Source organism: Mus pahari, chromosome 7 (assembly GCF_900095145.1).
Source record: "Mus pahari chromosome 7, PAHARI_EIJ_v1.1, whole genome shotgun sequence".
NCBI lineage: Eukaryota > Metazoa > Chordata > Mammalia > Rodentia > Muridae > Mus > Mus pahari.
The window spans coordinates 111,804,746-111,831,634 of NC_034596.1; the positions used below are offsets into that span (position 1 = coordinate 111,804,746).

A 26,889-nucleotide genomic window follows, 5' to 3' on the forward strand; every position below is an offset into this window, starting at 1 on the left:
AAAAAAAAAAAAAAAAAAAAAAAAAAACTTGTATCGAGTAAGGTTTTCCTGAAGGTAAACTACAGCTTGAGAAAATTAAGGAATAGGCAAGCCATTTCTGTATTTAAGTGAATGAATAACAAATGACTTTCAGGACTATTTACAAACTGTGGGTCATGTACAATCTGAAAACCAATAATGAGATACTAAGTAATCACAGTGTAACAGTACTTCTAGAGGCAACAGTCTTTGGGGCAAGCACTCCACTCTGAGAGTTATCATTCCCTATATGGTTTCTTTTTTGAGATCTGGGAAGAAGAAGCATATTTACTTAGGATATATAGTACAATGTCTAGAATACAATAAAAATTCCAGAGAAATGTCAACTGAAATAAACATGAAGCTGTAAAATTCATATAGTTCAGATGTTAATAACAGACATTCTGATTTTTACATCTCTGCATGAGAACAGCTATAGTTGCATCTAAAATGTGGCCCTTGAAGACCCAGCTAAGGGCTTGATCCCAGATTGGTACTGCTGGGAAACGGTTGGACTTTAAGTGGGACCTAGCTGGAGCTTTTAATGGGGGCAGGGCAGTGTCCCTGAAAGGAGATTGTGGATCCTGGCTTTTCTGTCTATGTCCCTGGGGTAAACGGCTTTGCATAACATGTTCAGTGGAGATGTGCTGTATTCTTTCCACTCCTGAAGGAAAGGGGATGAAACCTCCACAACTATGACTTATTTTAGTGGTTTTGTTGTTGTTGTTGCTTGTAATTTCATTATTTCAGGCATTTTTATAGTAATGGAAAGCTAATGAACAAAGAATGCAGTATACAAGTAAGAGTTATTCATTCAAAAATATCTCCTGAGTACCTGCTTATATTTGATGTTTAATGCTTCTAGCAAAATAAAAATAAACAAAATCTGATATAAAACATTTACCTATAAGGATAATAAACTTAAATTTCTCACAATGTGCACAATAAAACAATGTATACAATATACCTACACTACACACAAGAAAGTGATTTACAATATGAAACAATGAAGAGAATATTTAAAAGCCTAACCCCCAATGCAGAATGCTGCTAGGGATTAAAGTTTTAAAAAGTGAAGAGTTAAAAATATCCAAGATCCCAGCATGGTGGTATACACCTGTAATTCCAGCAGTGGTGAAGGTGAGGTAGGAGGATCATAAATTCAAGGTCAGCCTGGCTTACATAGCCATTTCTAGATCAACAAACCACTACAATTCCCTTTAGGGTTGGAGGAGAAACAAGACGAGTCTTAATCAGCTTAAGTGTCTTCTGGATTAGGGAAGGGAGACATTGTTAAGGTATGTCACCCTTATCCAATCCAGAAAAAAAGCTGCCATATAATTCACTTATGCTTACCTAACTGACTAAATTTGGAGAATGAAACTTATTTTATACTTAGCCATTGCATGTTCTCTTCTAAAATATAAGGCAGCTATCTAGACTTTTCAAATTTACTACCCTGAGTAGTAAACACAGATGTAAACCTAAATTATCCTGAATCCAGAGCTGTGCATTTTTTTTTAAGATGGGCACATTTTTTTCCTTGAGAATTAGGGATATTATTTCAGGTATGGAGACATAAGAGATCTATATGCACAGTATCACTAGCCTTTCAAGTCAGGTGTCTAAAGACAGTCCTCCTTGGAATATCCCTAAACTAGGAAGGAAAGCACCTTTGTAAAAAGCCAGCTGCATATGTCTGTACCTCTAACGTATGTGATAGGTAGAGGGAAGCAAGACCACTGGTACTCATTGGCCAGCCAGTGAACTTTGGGTTCAGTGAAACAGTGTCTCAAAAAGAGCAATTGAGAAAAATGCCCACCACTAACACCTCTGGTATCCAAATGAATGTGTACACACACACACACACACACACATACACACACACACAGAGAGAGAGAGAGAGAGAGAGAGAGAGAGAGAGAGAGAGAGAGAGAGAGAGAATGCTTAGTGAAAACAAAGACACACTCATTTTTTTTATCCTTCTAATCATTTCTACTATTTCAACCTCTTTAAACAAGTACAGCCTCTTGTCACCTGCTATCCATACTGAGCCATCTGATATGTAAATGTGGCAACAAATATTCCACATAAGTTGCACAGAAAGGTACTTTCAGGATGTTTAACCTTGTCTTATTAAGGGGAGATTTTTCATGGCCTCGTCCTTGTTGCCGTGCTTATATAAGGAGTTCCGGTCAGCACAAAGATACCTTTAATTCTCTGATCACATCATGCTATTATATGAATCAGTCCTTTGACCATGAATGTCTTTTCTCTATCCATCTGGCTAGTATCTAGCCATGAATCTTGAGCTATTCTGCATCACCTCCTCCAGGAAGCTTCTTCACAAATTTCAAGGATTACATCCTTACAGGGTCCTCACAGGAGAAGGTTCTTGTATTTAAATGCATTATCACACTATAACTAGGATATATAACTAGGATTTCAAGCCCCCAATGTCTCTCACTGAACGTATGTCTTCTATATAGGTCACATTAGGTTCTATAGGTGCCACAGCACCTGGCACCTAACAAGCTCAACAGCTATTTACTAAATGAATAAAAACAATCACTCTAAAGTCTTTTTTGTGTCAGTCCCAAGGCATTACCTTCTTTCTTGTTTTGAAACTTTTCTTAAGTGTATTCTATCACCCTATTTCAATAGCTGAAGGTTTGGCTTAGCATTCTTAAGATTATGGAGTAAAATTGTCCTGCCCAAGTTTCTGTGGTAGTAAAAATGAACCATAGAGCTCAAAGGATGGCACAAACAATAAGGGAGGACCTTACTGTTTCAATCCCTAGGGTCCAATTGTAGAACCCAGGTATAGATTCCAGGCATGGTAGTACATGCTTACAGTCCCAGTACTAGTAAGGATCCCTCTGGCTTGCCTAATGGGTGGGCTGTAGGCCTGTGAGACTCTTGTCTCAGAAGAGGTGGACATCCTTCCTAAAGAGGACATCTGAGGTTGTCTTCTGGCTTATACAAATATGCACACATGTACCTGTACATATACATGTGCACACTCATATACATCTCAAAATACATGCATATATGGCAAAAACAGAGAAAATCCTGAGTGAATGTGTACTGTTATTGACACAGGCATGACGATCATCAGGACTCAAATTACTCAGACCCACTGGCTTTGGTGAAATCATTCACATATGGGTCAGGTGCCTAAAGGCAAAGTTTTCCTCTGGGGTCTAAGTATGAACTACTGAAGATTGATCAGTATATCAAAAAACTAACGTCGGCTTCTCCAGAACATTTACAGCCTGAGACTGCTGGCCTAGAGAGACTTTCTACTGAGACTAGCCAAGAAATTCCCCTGGGCTGGGTTTAATAAATATGCCGAGGTTCCAGGCTGCAGGGATACTTAGCAGGTGCCACTCCATCAGAGTGTACTTACCCCACCCAAGCAGAGCTTTTCTGTACATGTGTCTGAGTATCCGTCCTTTCTTCATTCACTTGCTGTCCCTAACTCAGGCTTCCAGGACCCAAGTCAAGAAAGACCAGGCATACATTTAAAAATAAATGAACAAGCACTGCACCAGTGTTGTCCAATACAGCTATATCTAAAGACATTGACTATTAGCACTAGAAATGTAGTGCATCAGCCACAATGTAAGTTATTCCTTTAAGTTTTACTTAACAAATCACATTTAGCTTGGGATACTAAAGAGTGTAGCCATTCGGTCTTAAAAATGATCTATATACAAAATCAATTAATGATAGATACTCCTTACTCTTCTTTGAATCCTCTCAATGACCATTAATGGCTAACTTAGCAGTGGGTATATCACTGTTCTTCCCTTCTGCCAGAGAAGCTCCCATTTTTCTGTGGCTCAGGTTTCTCCTGACCCTCAGAGATGGAATACAACCCTCACTTAGGGTCTCATCCTTCAGCACTTCCAACTGTGTCCTCATCACCTTCACACTCTTCTGCCATTTCAATCCATCTCTATGATGCTCACTTCCAAATCCAGAATGTTGATTCTGTTCCTTTCTCACATCCCATCTCCGATGTAAACTGAGCAATTCCAATGGAATACTGTACTACTCCATAGGCTTTAGGGGGACCAGAATTCAAGCTCATTCTATTCTTTCATTCTTTTTTTCTGAATGCCATTTCTTGCGGGGTTCTTTTGTTTTTGTTTTGTTTTACATTTAATTATGTTTGTGCACAGGACCTGAAGGGGGCTGCAACCCTGTAGGTGGAACAACAATATGAACTAACCAGTACCCCCTGAGCTTGTGTCTCTAGCTGCATATGCAGCAGAAGATGGCCTAATCAGCCATCACTGGGAATAGAGGCCCCTTGGTCTTGCAAACTTTATATGACCCAGCACAAGGCAAGGCCTGGGCCAAGTAGTAGGAGTGGGTGGGTAGGGGAGCAGAGGTGGGGGGAGGGGTATAGGAAACTTTCTGGATAGCATTTGAAATGTAAATAAAGAAAATAATAATAATAAAAAAAAAGAAAAAAATTATGTTTGTGCACATTACTGTCAGCATCAAACTCAGATAGTCAGGCTTAGTGACAAGAGCCTTTACCTTGCCAGCCCCAAATGTCTGGGCTTTTGCAAATTATTCTTAACATTTTATTGGCTACAAGCTTAGATTTCTTTTTACTGATACTTATGCTAACTTTATGGTCCAAATACTGGTTTCTCCCAGGTGGGCTTGATGATAAAAACACTTTCTAAATTAATTTACCTTCTCTTGTCTCTCAGAAAGGATATACATTTACACATCCCTTCCATGACTTGTTGTTTGTCCTTATACTGACACTGTCATTCTAAATCCACATTTCTACCCACACTTCCAACTTCATTTTCTAAAATTTCTACCAATGTACATACTCAGCTTCCTGTCCTTTGTATCTGTTGATTCATGTTCATCAGGGACTACCTTAATTTAAACATCAGTTCAAGCTTCATGTAATTTTTATTTCTGCCCTAAATCTCACTGACTAGACCCTACTCTTAATTCAGAATCACCACCATTCATGCATCTCACTTTAGTGTCTAGTATTATAGATTATTCCTATATACTAGAACATTAAGATTTCTAGAAGGCAGAAATTTATATCTTCATTGCCTCTGAATTTAACCTAGCTGGACAGGATGGACATGCCTGTAAAGCCAGCATTCAAGAGGCAAAATCAGAAGTGTCTTGAGTTCAGCACTGGTTGTCCAGAAGAAACTTAAAAACAAAGGATGTATAAAGGTCTTAACTATGCTTGTTTTTAATGAGAATACAAGAATAACTACAAAGCACGTGTCTGAGAGTCAGTAAAAGGTGAAACACAGCAACCAGAAACATTGACCATCAAAGGGGTAAAACAAGAAGAGAATAGTATTCTACTATAATCACAGAGAATATGAGCAACGGCTATCAATTTTATTATAGTAATCATCAACTAATGCTTGGGATTTTGTTGTTGTTTTTCTATGCTCAAAATACAAGAGAAAACATGGTTTCTGGCTGTTTATGTATATCTCTCCAAAAACACACATTAATATTTATTTTAATGAAATATGTCACAACAAAGGAAGCAGGCAGCTCATATAGATCAGTGTAAGAATTCCTAAAACATCATGACAGTCTTAACTCCATAGATGTTTATAGCTGATCTTCCCAGCCCTGAAAATACAGAACTAGTACAGTATGCTCTGTCAGTTCTTAGGGTCATCTCTTAAAATAGATGCACAGTTTAGGGCCAAGAGAGGGTTAGGGTTAGTCTGTCATGGAGCATAGTCTAACCTCACAGTGATGGCTATTTTAAGATGCATCTCTAAACAGCAAACTGAACAACCAGGAAAACACTTGCTTTCTACTTTCAGGTGTAAAACTCAGAGATGAATCATTCTTGCAATAAATATCACCCAGCACCCTCCATCATGCAACCTGGACCCATTTTCAATTGCAGGGAGCTCAACTGTAGTCACTCTCCTTTCACTTCTAATTAGGAAGGGAGAGTATGAGCATTTTTGAAAAGAGTACCTGATATCTAGTATTTTTTTCTTGGCCGCAAACAACATCTGGCTTATGCTGGAAGGGTCAAAACACAGGCAAAGAAACAGCTTCATTCACTTTCCTGATGAGCTCAAATTATGAATGCTAAAAATCCTTTAGCATAATAAACAGGAACAAAACAATCATTTGTGAACATGATGGATTAGACTAATTTAAATAATAAGAAGAGGTCCTCAATGAAAGGAATAAACTTTACTGTAAAATTAACTATAAGCTTAATCCTTTCAATGGATAGCTACATTTCCTCTTCAAAATGTTGCAAGAACTCAAGTTCTAAAGTGATTTTTAAAATTTCTTTATCGCAATAAACTTCCAAACCAGGGGTCAGTAATACTGATATTACAGTTTCATATTTTATTTGTATGGATGTTTAATATGCATTTATGTCAAGGCACATGTAGTGCCTGCAGAGGCCAGAAGAGGGTTTAGATCCTGTGGAACTGAAGATACAAATGGTTGTAAGCCACCATGTTACCATCTAGGTGCTAGGAATCAAATCAGGGTTCTCTGGAAGAGCTTTCAGTGAGTGCTCTTAACCACTGAGCCATCTCTCCAGCCCCTGTATGCTTTTTAAACCAACAATTCAGTTCTCTAATTGCTCAATATGGAGACAACTCAGGACTATTTCCACATAGGCACTCACCTGAATTCATGAAATGGATGAGAAATACATGATTTAAGTAGAAGAGTCTATGGCAGATTACAATCACATCCCTTTCCCTTTAACCATACTGGAGAGATGATTATTTTAGTTTTCTACTTTATTGCTTCTAAAAAAAACCTCAGGGTGCCTTTGTAGCTTAGGTGGACAATGATCTTGTCATGACCCAGAAGCAGTTTGGCATCCTGACCCTTGAAGATTCTGAATGGAAAGCGATGTGGCAAGGGTAATTCTAAACAAAGTAAATTCAGACTGGGGATTTCTTTTCTGAAGTGCTTGGTTCTAGCAGTGCTTTTGCTTTCATTTGGATTTCTAAATATTTACATATATACTAATGAGGAGCAGGTACCTAGACCCAAACAGTCTTAAGAAGGTAACTGTACATTTCCAACATGCCTGCCTGCATTCTAATTGACCCACTGTAACATCAGGAGTGAAAGTTATTATTTCTCACTTAAGATGTCAAGTCAACACTCAAAAAGTTTGTTTTGGTTCAATCCCTAGTACCAACCCTAACACCCGTTTAAAAAAAAAAGTCTGATTTTGGAACCCTTGGAACTTGTATTAGAGATGCTTCGTATCCTGTACTATAAATTCAGAAAATGGCTTTTAAAGCACATTTAGTTTCATTTAAGAGAACCACATAGTTCTCAAAAGAAGTACAAATGTGCGATATTTTTTAAAAATTGTTCAAATCTTAGCCATTAAGAGAAATACAGATTAAAACTACTCTCAGGTTCCGTATCACCCCAGCTGAATGGTTATCATCTGGGAGACAAGCAACAGCAAATGCTGGTGAGCATAGTGGCAGACTGGATTTTATAACCCTTATAAAAATCAGTATGAAGACTTCTCCATAAACCAAAAATAGATTTACTACACAACTCAGATATACTACTACTCTGTACATAGCCAAACAAAACCCTCTATGTCATACTACAGGGATACTTCTACATACATGCTTACTGCAGCTCACTGTACCAAAACAAAACTGAGCAATGAAAATATGGTACATATACACATTAGAATTTTATTCAGAAATAAAGAAAAATAAACTACTATATTTACAGGGAAATAACTGGAACTGGAAAATGATCATTAAGTGAGGTATCTCAGTCTCAGACACTGCATATATATATATATATATATATATATATATATATACTTATTTTCTCTTTCTCATTCTCTCTCTCTCTCCCTCTCTCCCTCCCTCCCTCTCCCTCTCCCTCTCCCTCTCCCTCTCCCTCTCCCCCTCTCCCCTATCCCCTCTTAAATGGGATTAAGTATAGGGAGAAGCCAGAAAACTAGAAAGTGGGCCATGAGGTGGCAGAGGAGGATAGACTAGGGAAAGAAGGCAACAACACATGATATAAAAGGAGGAGTAACAAGAGAGGGGAGGAGGAGGAAGGAAACCCAGGAGAACAGGGATGAGTGGGGATTATAACTGTACTAAATGCATACAGATGTCTTAATATTTCATCAGCACTGTATTGAATGCTACATGTATCTAAAACAAAAGAGATACAGAAATCTGAAGTCATTAAGTTCTTTGAAAGGATGTTACCAGATTGATGTTATATACAAATTGTTATAGTTTTAATTATAAAGGACTTTAAAACCATCTTGTATGGCAGTCCATGTGAATATATACTGTTTCAGTACCAAAAAACCCACAAAAGCACAAGAAAAATGCAACTATGTAATATAACTTTTATTAGCAGTTACAAAACCCATATTCAGAATAAAAGCAGATATACATTATTTATTTATTTATTTATTTACTTAGTTAGTTAGTTAGTGTTTTTTTTTTTGGGGGGGGGGGTGTACAGGATTTCTCTGTATAGTCCTGGTTGTCCTGGAACTCACTTTGTAGACCAGGCTGGCCTTGAACTCAGAAATCCAGCTGCCTCTGCCTCCCAAGTGCTGGGATTAAAGGCGTGCACCACCACTGCCTGGCCAGATATATTATTAATGAAAGATTTTTTTTATTGCTGTGTATCTGTATGCATGTTTATTTGTGTGCATGTACAGGCCAGAAGCCAACCACAGGTGCTGATTTTCAGGAGCCTTGTTTCTGAAGTCCAGTTCTTTCATGTGCCTGGGGCTAATCAGGAAAGCTAGGCTGGCTGATCATCAAGTCCCAGGGACCCTCTTCTTCTGCCTCCCCATGCTAGGCTCATGATTGGATGCCATGACTTCTGTCTTTATCATGAGTTCTGGGGGTGGCACTCAGATCCTCCTGCAGACATAAGCACTTTACCCATTGAGCTACAGCCTCAGTAAGATGGCCTCACACATTATAGACATGTGAAGTAGGAGATTCAAAAAGCACTGAGTTTATCCCTAACAAAACAAACATACAAACATACAAACATATCATTCCATGATTCAAGGTTGGGCTGTTAAAATGATAAAAAAAAAAAAAAAACAGCAACAACAACAACAAAAAAAAAACAACAAAATAGGCATTTTATCTAATCCAATTAAAAAAAAAGAAAATCAATAAAGTGAATGCAGTCTGGCTTCAGCTATAGATTTCCTAGTTCATCAGACCAATGCTAAATGTACAAATTTTTCTAGATTGTTTACTTAATGTTTTGTTAAAACAATTCTAATTCAAAGAGAGAAAGGAAGGAAGCAAGAAAAAGAGGGAGTCAGAATGAGAGGGAAGGAAGGAGGGAACTTTTCTCATTATGGAAATTTTAGGTACCTGAGAAAGCAATATACAATTCTAGAAGAACTGGCCAATATATGGTATAAGCAAGATTTTCACTGGGAAAGATTTAATGCCCTTTCTCACTAAGTTAAAACTTATTTAAGTATCAAATGAAGAACACATCAGTTTAACCTCTACCTTTCAACATAATTACAATTTTTCACCTATTCAAGGACATGAGCAATCTTACTTATCTACATGGAAACCATTTCTTAGGCCTCATTATCTTCATTTATTCTTTGAAATGTAGAAAGCCAACCATAAATCCCTGTTTACATAAAGATTCAACAATATAAAATGCATAAAGCCCTCTTGCATACATTTAGCTTTTAATATTCTTTTGGGTGTCCCAACCCAAAAAAAAGCAAAGAGCAAAACAATTATATAGCACACCCTAATCAATTTGGGTGTGTGTTAAATGTGCGTGCATGCCTGGGTGTGTTGTGCACATGTGTGTGCATACAAAGGTCCATGTCAGGTGTCTTTTTAACCACTTTCCACCTTAACTATTGATACAGGAACTCTCACTGAACCTGGAGCTTGCTGACTGGCAAGACTGCCCAGTTTTGTCTTCATTCCCCAGTGCTAGAATTACAGAAGAATGACCATGACCATACGAATAATGTCACATGGGTGACAGAGATTTGAACTCAGTTCTCATGTTTGCCAGACAAGCACTTTGCCAACTGAGTCATCTTCCAAGAGATTTAATTTTTCATTATAGTTCACTGACCTCCCAAACAAACTTTTCCTCCACCTATCTCTGCTTATGATTATTTGACACTAATTTATCAAAAATGCAAATGGAACTGTGGAAATGGCTCAGCAGGGAAAAACTGCTAGCTGTGCAAGCCCAATGACCCAAGTTCAGTCCCCAGAACCCATATAAAAATCAAGATGTGGTAGTGTGCATAAATAAACCTAGCATTCCAGGGAAAGATGGGAGGTGAAAACAACAGAAATTTCCTGGTAGCTACACTACAGGGCAGCTAATCTGGAATATGTACTGCAGCAGTACAAAACAACAGAGACCCAGCCTCAATAAAGGGTAAAGGAACAATGTCCCCAGTGTACTCTGACCTCATGCACACTATGTTGTGTGCTTGTGCTGTTCCCCCCACACACAAGCATACAGACACAAACACACACACAGAGAAAGTTTTACACTGGCTTATGGTTGTTACAAGTTTCTAAGTTTGCAAATCTACTCCTGAAATAAATATAACAGGATATTATTACAGGTAGTTAAAGAGACATACTGGGTTGTGCTATTAAATAAAATGTATGAAATAAAATTTAAATAAGCATATAAAAATTTAAGCTTAAGTTTTTTTTTTTTTTTTTTACAAATTATTCTATACTTTAGATCAACTCCTTGACAACCAACTCACTACCACCAGACATAGGAACATACATAATACATTTTAAGACCTTATTTTCTTGAGGAGAAAATCCAGCAACACTTGTCTACAATTTTTTTTTCCCTAACAAAAAGCTTCTAATACCTGAGTGTATCTTTAACCCAGAAGGACTTAAAGCTGCATTATCTTGACTTTGTCAGGTGATTTGGATAAAACACATCCAATATGGGCTTTAATTTTGTTGTTATTGTTAAAATAAGCAATAGGTGAAACAAGGTAAGATGTTAGACTTTGGATCTGAAATGTCCTCTACAAGTTTATTATTTAACACTTTTTTGGGGGGGGTTGTTTGTTTGTTTTTGTTTTCAAGATAGGGTTTCTCTGTATAGCCCTGGCTGTCCTGGAACTCACTTTGTAGACCAGGCTGGCCTCGAACTCAGAAATCCGCCTGCCTCTGCCTCCCAAATGCTGGGATTAAAGGCATGTGCCACCACGCCCGGCTATTACTTAACACTTATTCCACAGCTGGTAGCACTGTTCTGAGTTCTGGAAATTCTTGGGAGGTAGGAACACATTGGAAGTAATATACTGGTTACCAGTTCCTATTCTCTGTGGAAGTTAAAGACCTTCTCCTACATATACTCCTGCAACCATGATGTTCAGTCTATGGTTGGTTGGCCTCATGCAACCAATTTTGGCAAAACATCATGGCTGCATATATGTAAATATCCACCTGCACACATCGTACCTCAGCACCAACCTGACTCAGTTCGGATGCCTTAAAAAACAAAAACAAAAAACCCTTAACTCTCCTTAATACTATTTCTTAGCAGTGAAATGTTTTGGCTAAGACTCGCTTTAAAAAATACACATATAAACAATATTCCAATGATTCAAAATAATGTTTTGGTAGAAAATATCCACTAAAGAGTTTGTTACTTACAGTTTACAAGAGGAGGAGCCAAACCATGCCACAGATTAAGGAGGAGACACATGGGGAAGCAATGGGTGAATATCAGGAAGTAGAAGGGAAAGAACTGAGGGAAAAAGCTGTTAGTGTGGTATCTGCAGGAAGGAGTATGTAGGACATGGTAAGCATGATCAGAGCAGGCTAGTTTAACTAATTCACAGGGCTCTAGGACATGGCTGCTGCTCCTAGCCATCTGGTTTAGCATGGTTGGCTTGAATGAAAAGAGCATCATCAAAAGAAGCTACTCAGATGGTAAAGTGTTTGCTGTCCAGCATGAGAACTTGCATTCCATCCCTGGCATCCATGGACATAAAATGCTAGACACAGTGGCATCTGCTTGCAATCCCAGCACTGAGGAGATAGAGAAAAGAAATTCTAGGATTCACTGGCTGGACAGCCTATCTGAATTAGTGAGCCCCAAGTGCCTAGCTATTTGTTGCAAGGGGCAGCCCTGTCAGGGCCAGTAAGGCTTCAGAGAGCAAAGCATCATTTTGAGACCTTATCTCAATAAATAAGGTGAAGGGGACTGCAGATACCTTAGGAAGAAAACATGCTTGCTATGTAAGTACAAGAATGTGAGCTTGGATTCCAGCACCCATGTAAAAAACAGGGTATGTCCAGGAGTGCCTGTAACCCTAATAGTGTGTGTATGTGGTGGGAATGGCGGGGATGGAGTAGGAACACTGAGGTTTATTTAATACCAGCATAGGCTCAGCTTTAAGTGAGGCACTGTGTCGTGGTAACTCAGTTACAATATTTAAAAGCTGCACGCCTCAACTGGGCAGATTTACCCCTACATTACTCTAATCCCCAGCTATGAGATATCTTGTTACTTACAGCCTCTCCAGGTCATGTGCTTCTGTTCCATCTTCTACCCCCTCTTTCTCTGTCATCTTCTCCACCTCCCCCGGCCCCCACCACATTTCTCTACTTTTTCCCCAGCCCCACCTTTCCCTTCCATTGCCCAATCACCAGCTCTAGTCTTTACTGACCAGTTAAAATGTGGAGAAAGTTCACATGAAATCACCTGAGTATATGATCTACTCCTCAGGACAGTCCCTCTTGAGGAAGCAGAATTAACACCAGAATATAAACATCACAAGGCAACCAACAGCAGTAAGGTCTCAATGAAATGACCAGAGTGACACAAGCAGGACACCCACCATCCTCTTCTGGCATCTATACACACCTGCACGTATGCAGACATCCACTGTACAGATGCACACACAAATGAAACAAAATCAAATATAGTGGGGCTGCAGAGATGGCTTTGCCCTCAAGAACTCTTGATCTTGCAGAAGACCTGCATTTAGTTCCCAGTAATCACACAGCAGCTCACAATCACTATAACTTATTACAGAGTATCTTAGTATCCTTTTTGGCCCCTGCAGGAAGCAGGAACACACATAGTACATACACATGCACACAAGCAAAACACTCATACATATAAAATAAAGATAAATGAACCTTTAAACAGGTAGAAGACTCATGAGAATTAACTGAGGTTGAAGCTCAGGCCTCCACATACACACACAAGCATTTATACACAAGGAAAAATGAAAAAAGAGGGATCAAGGTCCAGATTTATTTGTACTGGAAATCTTACTGGCAGGATAACTATCATCACTTCAAACTGGGTAACTATAGGAGAGGCAGTAGGGCCTCAGATAGCAAAGCATCAGCAAACATAAAAGACATGCTTAAAATACTATTTAAGGCAAGTAACAAAAATATATTCTTAATGCTACTATATATTTTCACTGCAGTTATAGATGTAAGTTGCCACATAACAAGGAATAAAAGGGAAAATACTAAATATATACACATAAATTCAGAAGACAAAAGGCAAACATAGTGACAAGACATCTATTCAGTGCTCTGAACATTTTCACATATACTATTCATTGACTCCTCAGAAAAACTGTCTGCTATGCAGACAAAAACCTTCATTTTACAGTTGTTTATAAGGGGATTCAAGGTACACAGTAGAAACCTCCACATGTCAGACTGCCACTAGCAAAATGGAACAGTTTAGGTGTTATTCACTGCTATTTTCCGAAACACCACAACATCCCTTCAGCTGAACCTAATCTACAGAGTACATAGAAATAAGATTATTCATTCCTGAACACCAAAGACCGCTCAATGATCTTACAGCAACAAGTGTGAATAACCTAAAGAAACAACATGAGATGCTTGATAACTCATTAAACACAAATCTTTACTAGGAGTGGGATATTAAGGTTTTTTTTTTCTTTAAGTTTCTATAACACTAGTGTGCTAGACCTCATATAACATTTGATACATATAAAAATTTATTTCTCAGTAATAATTGTTAAATACATAGTTTTAAAATGTGTTCCTATAAATCTGGATTAATTTACAAAATTAAATTCAAGCAAATATAATATTTAAAACTATTGCTCAGAGTGGGTGTTAAGCATCCTTGCCACAAAAGTTATTGAGGTAATAATATTTTCAAATTAGCTATATTTAACGATACCACGATATACAAATACTTCAAAACTTCATGTTGTACATGACTAATAGAAGTTATTTTATCTTTCAATTAGGAATAAGTAAAAAGCATAATTATAAAGTTTTATGCTAAAATCTCTGTATTTTATCACTATTTTATTTTTGAAGAGTAGTCTCACAGAGAGCCATTCTATTCATGCACCCATTGACTTTAATGTAATGCATTTCAAGATGCATTTTCTTGCCAAGGTATATCCAGAATCCAGTATTACACTCTTGTCTGTGTGAGCAATTGTAAAGCCACAGTAACTCTCCTTGCTTTACCTACCTCTAAAAGAAAATTATGAAGTTCTAGAAAACAAAGACAGCACCCTGCTCTTCTGAGACCATTTGACTATAAGTCAGCCACGACAGTCTTCACCTGCTAGAACAGGAAGTAAAAAGCTTTCTCCTTTTAAAATAAGAACCAAGATCCACCTTAGACTTGTGTTTCTAAATTTCTATATTTTACAACAACCACTCGGCAGGTTCTTTAGTAGGCCTAGACATGAGCTAAGGAAATAAAGCAGAGAGGACAAGACAGCTAGTGAAAACAGGCAGCAAGAACTACCTTAAACTCCTTGAAGCCCAGAACTGGCTTCTGTAAAGGCTACAAAGCTTGCTGGATAAATGACCTCTCTGCAAGGTTACTGTTGCTGGTGGTAGTTACTGTCGCAGGGATTTGCTGCATGTAAATTGGAGAGCTCAGATCTATGCAAGCATAGTCCCTGGTTTGAATGCTAGTGCTTGTCCAGGTCATGTACACCTGTTAGCACCATGGAGGCTGTGGTAGGAAATTACAAGTTCAAGGCTATCCTGGGCTTATAGCAAGTTCAAAGATACATAATGAGACCCTATTCAAAACTAAGGAAATCAAAATAAAAAGATCAACTGTCACTGAACAGAAATCTTTGATGTGTCTGATGCCAAAGGCATTGGAGGTTGTGAGATAAGGGCCAGATGGCAATCTAAGTGTCCAGGGGTCCTTTGGTCTGAGTATTTAAAAATGCTTCACTAGTAGCTATTTTGAGCCCATAAAACAACAAACAAAACAAAGACCCCACACACATTCTGGGCCTGTATACTCCATGGGTTAAACAAACAAACTTAAAGCTGGGAGTGCCTTCTCAACTAGTATCCTGCATTTCTACCTGTCCTAATTCACTTAGGAAAGAGCAATCACACTGTTCACAGTGAAGTGGTAACATCAAACAACACAGTTAAAGACTTAAAAAGAATCTTAACTACAAATTCAGTATTGGACACTAAAAATGCATATAAAGATATTAATGCTTTCCCATTCATCAAATTAAAGAGCAAGTAACAGGAAACTAATACTAGGAATTCTAAATGTAACAGAGAGCAGAAACATACTTGTGAACTAAACTAATACACTCACTGCATAATAGAGTTAACCTTATATTACTTCTATAATAGTAAGTGTAATGTCACCCTAACCATCCTCCATTCCTGGTAATATGGCCATGTAAGTTTAAGAATTATTGTGTGCTCTGGCCATAGGCTAAACAGACATACTCAATATAGGACCAGAAATTCAAATATCCATGCTCTTAGGTTTCAGAATTAGATCCAAACTTTCTATATGGCATGAGCAGTTTAGTCTACAATCTCTAACAGATGGGTAATCTAGCCTTTAATGATAAAAGATAAGTACCTAAGAAACAAATCATCCCATTAGTGTACAGCTCTGTCTCATTTCTGCCCCTCCTCACCTCTGTAAATATGTAACACAAACATACTCTGTTTCCCAGGGTCCGAACAGAACTATTTCCACTTTAAAGACTGAAGACAGTATCATACCTCCTCTTGTTTCTATTTAACAGTAAAAAGCCTCACTCTGATTATTGCTAGTATTAAGTATTTTCTACTCTTCACCCCAGAAACCCTTGCCATGATCACCAACTTATTACTAACCCGATGGAAATGTGCCACCCAGGACCACACACAGCAGTGCGGCAGCGATCAAACACAAGGAATACAAACAAAGCTTTAATCTCAACCCATATTAAGCCAGTAAGTTCCATTTGCACTAGTCCTGCTGCCAAAGTCAGGCTTTCCATCCTGTACATAATTCCCCCTACTTTAAGTGGAGTATCCTATCTGCTTTACCCATCTCCCCAGCCATGATTCCAGACTATTAAAAGCACTCCGAATCTCAGTTCTACCTCCTATCATAGTGGTACCATCTCTCAGCCTTTTCTCATTTGTGAATGCAGTACTTAAAGGGCAATAGGAGGAAGAGTTACACTGTATCAAGGATAGAATCTCATACTAAAGCATTAGACACTGCTAGAAGTGATTTTTTTTTTCATTCAATTATGTAGCCAGCTATGAGTCTTTGAGAAGTTATGACCAGAAATGTTGGTATGACAGTGCACACCTGTATCCCCAGCACTTAAGAGGTGGGAGGCAGGAGGATCAAGAATTTAAGGCCAGAACTGGCAATGGCTAAGAAGGGAAAAGTACTTGCCACCAAGCATAATGACCTGAGTTCTATTCCTACGACCCAAATCTGAGGAGAGAACTGCCCTCTGGTCTCCCCATGTGCTATACTCCCTCCTCACAAACAAAACTTTTAAATGTATTTTTAAAAAGTTTAATACCAGCTGGGCAGTGGTGGTGCACATCTTTAATCCTAGCACTTGGGAGGCAGAGGCAGGCGGATTTCTGAGTTCAAGGCCAGCCTAGTCTACAGAGTGAGTTCCAGGATAGCCAGGGCTACACAGAGAAACGCTGTCTCAAAAAAACCAAACAAGCAAACAAAAAAAAGTTTAATACCACCTTCCACTCCATAGCCAGTTGCAGCACAGCAACTGGGTTGCCTGACCCTATTTCCACACACATAAAATAAAGCAAAGGAACATCACTGACACACTCCATGTGGCTACCTGACACCTCTACAATAAGCTCAAATTGTAAACTAAGATGGCCACTTGAGGCCTCTGTGAGAGGCACAGGATTGGGAATGAAAACAAAGCATGACACTTTAAGAATAACGCTGGGGTGGGGACTGTGATTGGGATGTAATGTGCATAAAAACAAATAACTTAAAAAAGAACACTCGCAAAGCAAAAAACACATACTAATATCAGATTTTAAAAATACCTTCTACAATGGTAAGGCTAAGGAAAACTACAATATAAAGAGAGGACAGAGACAAGACACCCTTCTTCAGTGGCCTTATCCTTGCAGACCTTCGTCTGTTATGTAGTAGTCCCAGAATCAAACATGACATTAAATTGCCACTCTCCAACTGACTGGCAGAAGATATTCATTCCTAAAGAAATTAAAGCTCAGTGAGACAGTTGGTAGGATAGTCACAACACCCACCCATAAAATGGCTAATATTATAAACACAAACTCAGTACCTAATACATATGAGGTACAGTAAATGCTTGCTTTCTTCCTCCACAGGCAACACTTTTAAAAAATGTTCATTTATGATGTACACAACTATGCCATTCTAGTCCAGGGAGGCTTGGTAAAAGGATGATGTCAGCCTGGACTTTCTAGTGAGTTTAAGGCCAGTCAGGACTACTCAGCAAGATCCTTTTGCCCCCCCCCCTTTTTTTCTTTAAATTCATTTCTAGCTATTGTTTCAAAATAAGTAAGTAAATGTCCCTGGTCCAAGGATCATACACAAAATTTACTAATATCATTAGATACAGACTTTTCATTTATTTTTATTTTTTGAGATAGTGTCTCTGTGTACTCCAAGTAGTGGTGAAATTAATTATGTAGGCTAGACTGGTCTCGAATTCATAGCAACTCTCCTACCCAAGCCTCTCTTGAATGCTGAGACTATTGGCCCAAGATAGCCTGTCCCCTTAAACTTTAAGTCTTTCAAGATGAGAAAAATAATACCATCTAGGTCCTACCATTAAGTTCAGTAACAGCAGACCTAGAGAGCTGTATTTTATAACAGTATTATATTTACTATGCTAACACTGGATAGCCAGGTGAGACAGGAACAGTCTATCTGTGAGAAGACACATGATAATTCTAATTCTCTAAGTCCTAAGTTCAGTTTTATTTTCTCACATGCTAATAAAAGATTTGGATAAGCTAAAAATAAGGAGGAAAAACAGCCTTAACCTGAGTGGAAGTCAGGATGATACATGTTATTCAACTCTTCTGAGCTTGTCTGTTCATTTCTAAATCGGGCTAAGGAGTGAGGGTAGAAGAGAAAGGCTTGAATGTGAGTGTGTGTGTATGTTTGTGTCTATACGTATACATATACATACATATATTTGGCTTTGTGAGATAGGGTTTCACTGTGCAACTTGCTTTGTAGATGAGGTTGGCCTCGAACTCACAAAGATCCATCCATCTTCCTCTGCCTCCTGAGTGCTGGGATTAAAGGCATGCACCACCATGCTCAGCTTCAAGTATATCTTAAATTGCCTTAATAATTCCAATTTCATTAAACTTTCATCTCATCATGTACACGTTCCATTGATGTTTGCTCATTCCCTCAGCAGCACACATCGTGTGCACCACAGATCAGAAAAGCATGCATGTCTATGTCAGTGCTCTGTGAGTCGTCCCCAGGTACTCAGTGCAGCCTCAGAGAGCCTGACCCATGTCTCTGTCTTTACTAAGAGAGTAAAACAAACTTTCATAGCCATATGAAAAGGTCACAACTATAATCTCCAAGCTCTTTTCCAACTAAAAAGCTTTCAGTTGGTAAAACTGCTATTTCTGCAAGATCTACCCGTGGCATCTTCCCTAGCTTCCTTTCCAATCATACTTCCTTTTCCATTTTCTCTTCACTCTGTCTTAACACTTGTTCCAATATTCCTTAAGTATTACTTATATACTCTCTAAATTAGAAACTGATAACCAGCCAGAACACTTGAACCTTAGTATTCCTTAAAACTGGATCACAAGTGCAAGACCACCTGGGCTTAATGTGAATATGAAGCCAGCCTCATACTAACATAGTTAGGGAAACCCTGTCATTTAAAAAGGCAAAACAAACAATTTGAAAAGGAGATAAGTGTTCTTCCTTTGCCCTTCAATCCCACATAAAAGATAGTCTTAGGGTTAGTATTGCTGTAATGAAATACCAGACCACAATCCACTGAGGAAAGCCAAGGCAGAAACTCAAACTTGAAGGTAGGAACTGATGCAGAGGCCATGGAGGAGTGCTGCTTACTGCCTTGCTCCCCATGGCTTGCTCAGCCTGCTTTCTTATGGAACCAGGACCACCAAACCAGGGATGGCTCCACCCACAACGGGCTGAGCTCTACTACATAGATGACTAAGAAAATGCCCTACAGGCCTGAGTACAGCCCAATCTTATAGAAGCATATCTCTCCCCCCTCCTTTATTTATTTATGTATGTATGTATGTATGTATGTATGTATGTATGTATGTTTTTTTGAGACAGGGTTTCTCTATACAGCCCTGGCTGTCCTGGAACTCACTCTGTAGACCAGGCTGGCCTCAAACTCAGAAATCCACCTGCCTCTGCCTCCCAAGTGCTAGGATTAAAGGCATGCTGGGCAGCATTTTTCTCAATTGAGGTTCCCTACTCTCAGATGACTAACCTGTGTCAGGTGGTCATAAAGCAAGCCAGCACAGATGTCCTTTAAAAATTAACGTATCTTCTATAAAAAAAAGTTTCTGAAGGCTAAAGTTAAGTTGGTAGTTAAGAAACTAAACTTAAGTCCCTTATAATGAAGTCCAATCTACTGACCCAGTATTAGAAGATTTGAATGAAAAGGTAACAGAAATAACTGACTCATCTGAAAAGGAAATAACCAAGCACATGTGTGAGGATCACATATACAAGTGTGGTTTTCAGACACCTAAAAAGGGAAATCCAAACCAATACAATATATACAACAAAGAAAAACACTATCTGGGTTAAATGTCAAGCCAATTTTCTACTTTGAGTAATTCAGAAGAAAAGGCAGATGTTTAAAAAGTTGATTCTCTCTAAGTTACATTTGGACTTTTACATTAAATGTAAGCTTTATGTTCTCTGGTTCCCATTTTTAAACAGTCATTAAGAACTGGCACTTGCATTCCTGGATTCAAACTATATATCCAGGTTTTAGACTTTAATTCCCTATAAAAAGTAAAGGAATTATGTAAGAGACAAGTTCTTGAATAGCCAGCAACATCTTATCAAGTGTCAACGTCCTTCATGGGAAAACTAGCATAAAAATTTAGTTTTAACTGAAACTGAAAAACAGTCACTTAATCAAGCAGAAGGGCTATGGCATGATAGTGTGGACCACTCTGGGTTAATTACTGAGATAGAAACCAAGAGTCCCTACTAACTCTCACTTATAAAAAAAATGTAATTCCTGGATACCAGAGGGCACTGAAAGAATACTGGCAGAACTTTTATTCTTACTTAGTTAAAACAGAACTCAAGAGCCCTGCCTACCTCTGCCAACCCCACTGGGATTAAAGGCACAAACCACCACATCTGGCTGAAATAAAGGTCAATAAACACTGTTGTTATCCATCAAATTCTTCTTACCAACAAGAAGAGGGTACAAGTATTTGACTACGCTCCTAACTAAGAAGATGACAGATGCTGAGTCTAGAAATCAGGATTTTCAGATGAGACCAGAGCAAAGAATGATACTTTACTGAATATATTACCAAGGAAAAAAAGATGCCATTTCATAAAATGTATGAAGCCTCCAGCTTCAAAGTCTGGGTTCATCTATCTGACTGTCTTGTATGATTCTTCCTCTGCTGTCTGTATCATGCAGACCTCCTCCACTTCCTGAAAAGGTAAAATGAGCCTGGACCATAAAAAAATTTTAAGCCTTGCTCATGAGCTAGCCATTATTCTGTCAAAGGTAATTAACAATTTTTCTAAGCGCTGATATTTTTCATGAGTCTATTTTCACTTGTATGTAGAAGCTAAAACATTGTTTAAAAAAAAAAAAAGAAAGAAAAGAAAAAAGGGGGCCAGGGATGCAGCTCAGCACGTATGAAATCCTAGTACCCTATAAATCAAGCATGTTGGTACAGCACTGGGGAGTTAGAATTAGAAGGATTCAGAAGGAGTCCAAGCCCTACCTCAGCTACCTAGTGACTATGAAGGCCAACCTGGACCATGTGAAGCCCTGTCTGAAAAGGAAAAGTGAAAGTAGAGACTAAAACCCTGGTTACTAGAATGAGGGAACAGTTGGAAAGAAGGGAAGTAGGTGTAAGGTCTAATACTAAACTACAAAGTAGGATAGCTGTGGTTGACAGTAACTAAGTAGCAAACAGAAGTTTGAATGTTCCCAAAACAAACAAATGACAAATGTCTAAGGTGATGACATAGGCACCCAAAGTATCAACAAAATTTTAAATGGTTGGATTTCAGTGGGGAGAAAATTCTTCATATGTAAAGTTTTCCTCATACACCTAAACAGATCTTTTGAACTATGTGAACTCTTAAGTAAAAAATGTACCCATGAAAATATAAGAATAACGTATCTAGTGGGAGTGTTTGGAATAGTCACTGGGAAATGGCTAGTGAGGGGACTAGCATATGTGCCAGTAAAACTTGCTCTGGGGCACATAGGAACTGGCTTATCACCCACTAGCTTCCCCATTCTGCCTTCTGATTCACTGTTGATTAGACCCTTGATTCCCAAACTTTATGTAGTTTAAGAATCACCTGGAAAAAAATCTAAAGAGCAAATTATTTTACTATTCTACCTCTGCTCCCAAATTTCACTCCTAGAAACTTCATCTTACACTATTTATAATGTCACATTCCAGGAGTTTGGGGGGAGGGGCCAGAATATTGAATTATCTTCAGTTAGTAAGAGGAAACCTCTGGACTGCAAAATATTAATTAGAGAGCAGAAAAACTGACCATTTCTAACCTAGATTATAAATTACTCAATGCTATGAACCACAATTCAGTAATGTTTAGTAGGCAAGATGAAATGTAAATAATTTCTGCTTTGACAATGCAAAGTATTATTCAAACCACCAAAACCAGACACTGTTCTGAAATTTCTAGTTAGCATTAATGTTTTATATGAGCAGTGTAAGGACTGGAAACAGAACCATCACTTACACACTTGGGTTCTAAAAGTATTAGGGGAAGAATCACAACCAGTATACTGGTGATATACACTGTCAACGTAAGAGCCACGAACTAAATGTGACTGCTTAAATAAAACTCAAAATTCAATTCCTCAGGCCATTTTCACCATGCTTTATATGCTTAATCATTCCATAACTAGTGGATAATACCGGATAGGACAGAGATGGCACATCTCAAACATCACACAACGTTCTATTGGGTGGTGCTGTTCTAGAGGTATTTGGGTTCTCCTGAATGGACAGGCTCTCTATAGATAACATAATTTTACAAGCACGCATCGGCTTGAATTATTAACTGTGAAGAACCTTATCTTAATTTTTCTGCATCTTATTTCAAGATAGGTCATTCAAAAAGGACAAGCATACTCAAATTACCAAAGTAGAAATTTTTAGTTAATAAAACGTGAAAAGATCAAAGGTACTAAAATCTCAGCCAATTTTCTCTAAGTCAGAATCAATGAAGTCTAAGTATTGGTAAAATAAGACCACTCCCCAAAAAGATTATACTACTTAATTGAACTAGGTTTTTTAAGTACTTTAGAAGTTATCTAATTATATTGATAAGAAATAGCAACTGCTTTTATAGCTGATTTAAAACAACATGGCCACAATTAGTTCAAGTTAATGACATTTTACTACCTACATTTTTAATTGCTTTTCACCAACTTCACACTAGACACGTTCAGATAATGGAAGGACAAAAATACTTTTCCTTAAATTTTATATACCAAAGACCATTAAAGTCACAATCCTGACTATAGCAAAAAAACAGGCATAAAAACTTAATGAAACAACTTGCAACTTAAATTTCTCTTAACTACAATAGTATTTAGTTTAAAACTACTATACATTAAAGCAAAAATACCTTAAAGACAAAACGCAAAAATGTAAGAAAGCCCAATTAAAAAGCCTTAGTACACAGAATTAACATACTACAAACTCACAACCATATACCAATGCAAGTTAAACCAATTTTGTATTGGGAAGAGATGATGAGCTCATTTTCCCAAACGGTTCAAGTGTACTCAAAAATGATCTCTATAATTATGGTTCTAATCAGAAAATGATGCTTTATGAAATAATTTAATTATTTACCCAGCTCAACACACAAAACTGAGTGTTAAAAGCTACAGAAATAAAGAGGTCACAATGATAACTACATCTGGTTGCTGGTTTAATAGTCCAGTTTATCCCTTTCTAGTATATATACATCAGAGGTGAATCAAACCTAAAAGATAGCCCTGAGCAATAACTCTGTTACTAATCCCTCCTAATAATGGGTTAAAAAGATGTAGCTTACCTGCAACACTAGTGATTGTTACTGGAACTCCCTGAACTTGAACACCCGCAGCACCCAGGTTGGCAACGCTCACTGTCTGAAGGTTAGGCACTGATGCAAGCTGGGCAGTATTCAAAGTTATTGGGGCACCAGCAACAGCCACAGGAGCAATCTGAGCAAGAGTTGTGCCACCACTTGAAGACACTGGGGTGATGGTTAACTGCTGGGATAACCCAGCATTCTGAACTTGCAAATTTGAAAGACTTTGAATATTCTGGACCTGGACAGTTTGCCAGCTGATTTGCCCTGAAGGTGTTAAAGTTGGAGCCCTGATAAGCACCTGAGTCGGGTTTACTGCTTGAAGCTGAACATTCTGCAAAGGCTGCTGCTGGATGGTCTGAATTGTCTGCCCTGACTGGAGTTGAAATGACTGTGGTGGGATAGCTTGAATAATCTGCTGCTGAGGCTGCTGGATCTGGATTTGCTGCAGGATAGGTTGGCCTACAATCTGTACTTGTTGGAGAGAGTTTGACTGATCCTGTGCATTCTGTATCCCATTGGACTGAAGCTGGCTGGAGCTCTGGGCTTCAGACTCAGTAGCAGCAGGTGTCTGTGGTTCTTCAACGGTGCGTTCAGAACTACTGGCTGATGTGCTTGCATACTGGCCCGTATCTGCTGAGCTCACTAATGTGTCACTGCTCGTCAGAGATGTTGATGCAGTGGTTGTGCAGGTAGTAGAGGAGGAGGGCGATTCAGGCATAGTACTGGCGGGAGCAGTGCTGGTGGTGGGCGTAGAAACTAACTGATTCCCATTGGAAGTCCCACTGTCCGTAGTAGTAGTAGGCTGGCCGACTTGTCCAGTCCCTCCTCCAGCAGTCACGTTATTTATTACTGGCAAAGCTAAAGTCACTCCTCCAATGTTAATTGGTAGGGTTGTTACAACTTGAGCCTGAGTACCAGGAAGGGTCTGCAATTGCAATGGTATTGAAACACCAGGTCTAATTTGTACTGGAACTGTCTGATTTGCAAGGTTTTGAGCAAGGATATTCCCAGAAGCTGTCCGGTTAGCAGCTGTGAGGATAGCTTGATTATTACCTGCAGAAATGAGCTGAATTTGACCCTGCAAATCCTGTAGAGATGAACTACTAGTTGGATTGATTTGAATTTGCTGACCTTCCACCGTCTGAAGTTGGGGGATCACTTGGTACTGTACACTACCACTTGGGTTTTGTACTTGTATGACTTGAAATTGATTAGGGGTGGAAGGATTACCTGATTTAGTTTTTGTAGGAGAGGAACTCCCGTTATTACTGCTGGAAGAACTAGATGAACTAGAAGCTGGCTGAGAAACGTTATTTTCTTTTGAAGCAGGAGGGGTGGAGGCGACAAGTTGCCAAGCGTTTCCAGCAAGCTGCGTTGTCACCAGCTCTAGCTGCTGTGGCTGACTCTGAAGTTGCACCAATCCTTGGCTTGGATCTATAATAATCTGCTGTTGTCCAGTTGCTTGATTTTCACCAGGAGTCCCTATTTTGCTGCAAGTAGCTGCCAGTAAAGCCAGAGGAGAGGGCTGAGAGTCCTACCCAAAATGGGAGGGGAAAGGAGAGGGAGGGGAAAAAAGTGGGCGGATTTAGTGGAAGACAGCAGTCGGGAAGGGGTTATTTATTTTGAGAGCTCTAAGTATCAGAACACACTCAATAGGCAGCAGAATTAAAAAGGAAATATGAACAAAAGCAGGTAATAGAAGCTATATGGATAAAAAGGCAAGTCCTGTTACATAAAGTTTAAATAAAAAAGGAATTTTCTGGTAAACTTTCTTAAAGTGTTATTCTTCTAAATTCAAAATGCCCTTGGGAAAATAGACACCTTTTTCTAACAGTCTGAATTCCTGATGTAATATAAACATCGTTATAGCCTCAACTATGGGAAATCTTCACGAATTTACGATTTAAGTTCCTCACTGAGAAAGATGCTTTGAATGCATAAACATTTTTATTCTGTTCTTTACTTCTGGGTACTTAAAGAGCATAACTCCCTCTCTTCCCTAAAGCTTTGTGTTGAATTTTCTTTTAACGTTTGCTTTTACCTGGGAGCCTGAGGTTTTGGGTTTTTTATTGTTATTCTCTGGCTCAGAGGTTTTCCCTCCTTCTGTAGCCATCGCCGCTGCCGCCTCCTCCTCCTCCTCCTTCTTCTGATCTGCAACAACCCCCCACCACCACCAACACACACGACAACAGGTTATTAGGATTATTATTATTCGTTCTCCTCCCCTCTTCCCCCTCCCTCCTCCTGAACATTAATCTCCGTAAACCCGCGATCCGTGCACACCGGCAGGGGGTGGGGGAGAAGGAGGGAAGGGAGGAGGGGGCTCTCACGAAACGTGGTTTGAAACCCGACCCATAGGCTCCAGAGCAACACCCAGAAGGAGGTTGTTCTAGCTCAGACATTAAGACAAAACACAGCCCTCCTTCCCTCCCCCTGGTTCCCTCCCGCCCTCTCCTCCTCCCCTTCCAGCATCTCGGCGGCCCCGGGGGAGGGGGAAGCGAGCAGGGTCTGGGGAGGGAGGGACGAAGGGAGGCGGTGAAGGAGACCGAGGGGGGTGGAGAATACGTACCGCTCATCCCGCATTAACAGGACAAACCCTCTCAGAGACACTGGGATAGAGGTGGGTGGGGGTGGGGGCGAGGCGGGAGGAGAGGCCGGTCCCGCCCGCCCGCGGTGGCTCGGAGGAGGCTGTAGCTGGCACAGGCTCTGCCTCTTTTTCCGCGAATGGCCGCCGCTGGGCTGTGGCGTAGCAGCTCCTCTCTCCGCCCGAGCCCGGCTGACTCGCCCTTGATTGACAGCGGCGGCGCGCGGCGAGGGCGGCGGCGCGGGCCGGGGGCGGAGCCAGGGCGGCGCGAGCGCGGCGACTCCCCACCCCCCTCGGCCTGCCTCCGCCGGCGCCGCCGACTCTCCACCCCTTCCCCCAGCGGATTGGCCGCCGACCTGCCGGGCCGGGGCGCTGGGGCCGCCCTTTCTCCTCCCCTTTGCCCGGCTGGTGCTCGCCGCAGTTCGGCTTCTGCCTTCCTGGCCCGCGGAGCGTGCCCTCTCGGTGAGCTAGCTGCGGTCTGCAACCGGCAGGCCCTCCATACAGCCAAACTTGTTGTCTCAGGATATCCCGCCCCCTACTCAGTTCCCGGCGCCCTCCACTCAAAAACGCGCCGCAGCATCCTGCGAGGGGCCGCGGAAGAAAGACATGGA

At 39.7% G+C, this 26,889-nt stretch overlaps 1 protein-coding gene across 3 annotated transcripts in view; it reads right to left on the reverse strand.

The window, feature by feature from the left end:
• Sp4 (Sp4 transcription factor) overlaps positions 1–26,513 on the reverse strand; it is a 60,908-nt gene extending 34,395 nt beyond the window's left edge. Inside the window, exons 1-3 of one of the 3 annotated variants that reach the window (XM_029540683.1) lie at positions 26,264–26,513; positions 25,736–25,845; positions 23,674–25,219 (exon numbers count right to left, since the gene is read on the reverse strand). In XM_029540683.1, coding sequence (XP_029396543.1) covers positions 23,674–25,219; positions 25,736–25,845; positions 26,264–26,270 — 1,663 coding nt within the window. In that variant the 5' untranslated portion in view covers positions 26,271–26,513. Of the gene's footprint in view, positions 1–23,673; positions 25,229–25,735; positions 25,846–26,263 lie in introns of all 3 variants that reach the window. The other 2 variants (XM_029540684.1, XM_021201603.2) reach the window with 2 other exon arrangements.
• Positions 26,514–26,889: the final 376 nt, after the last annotated feature.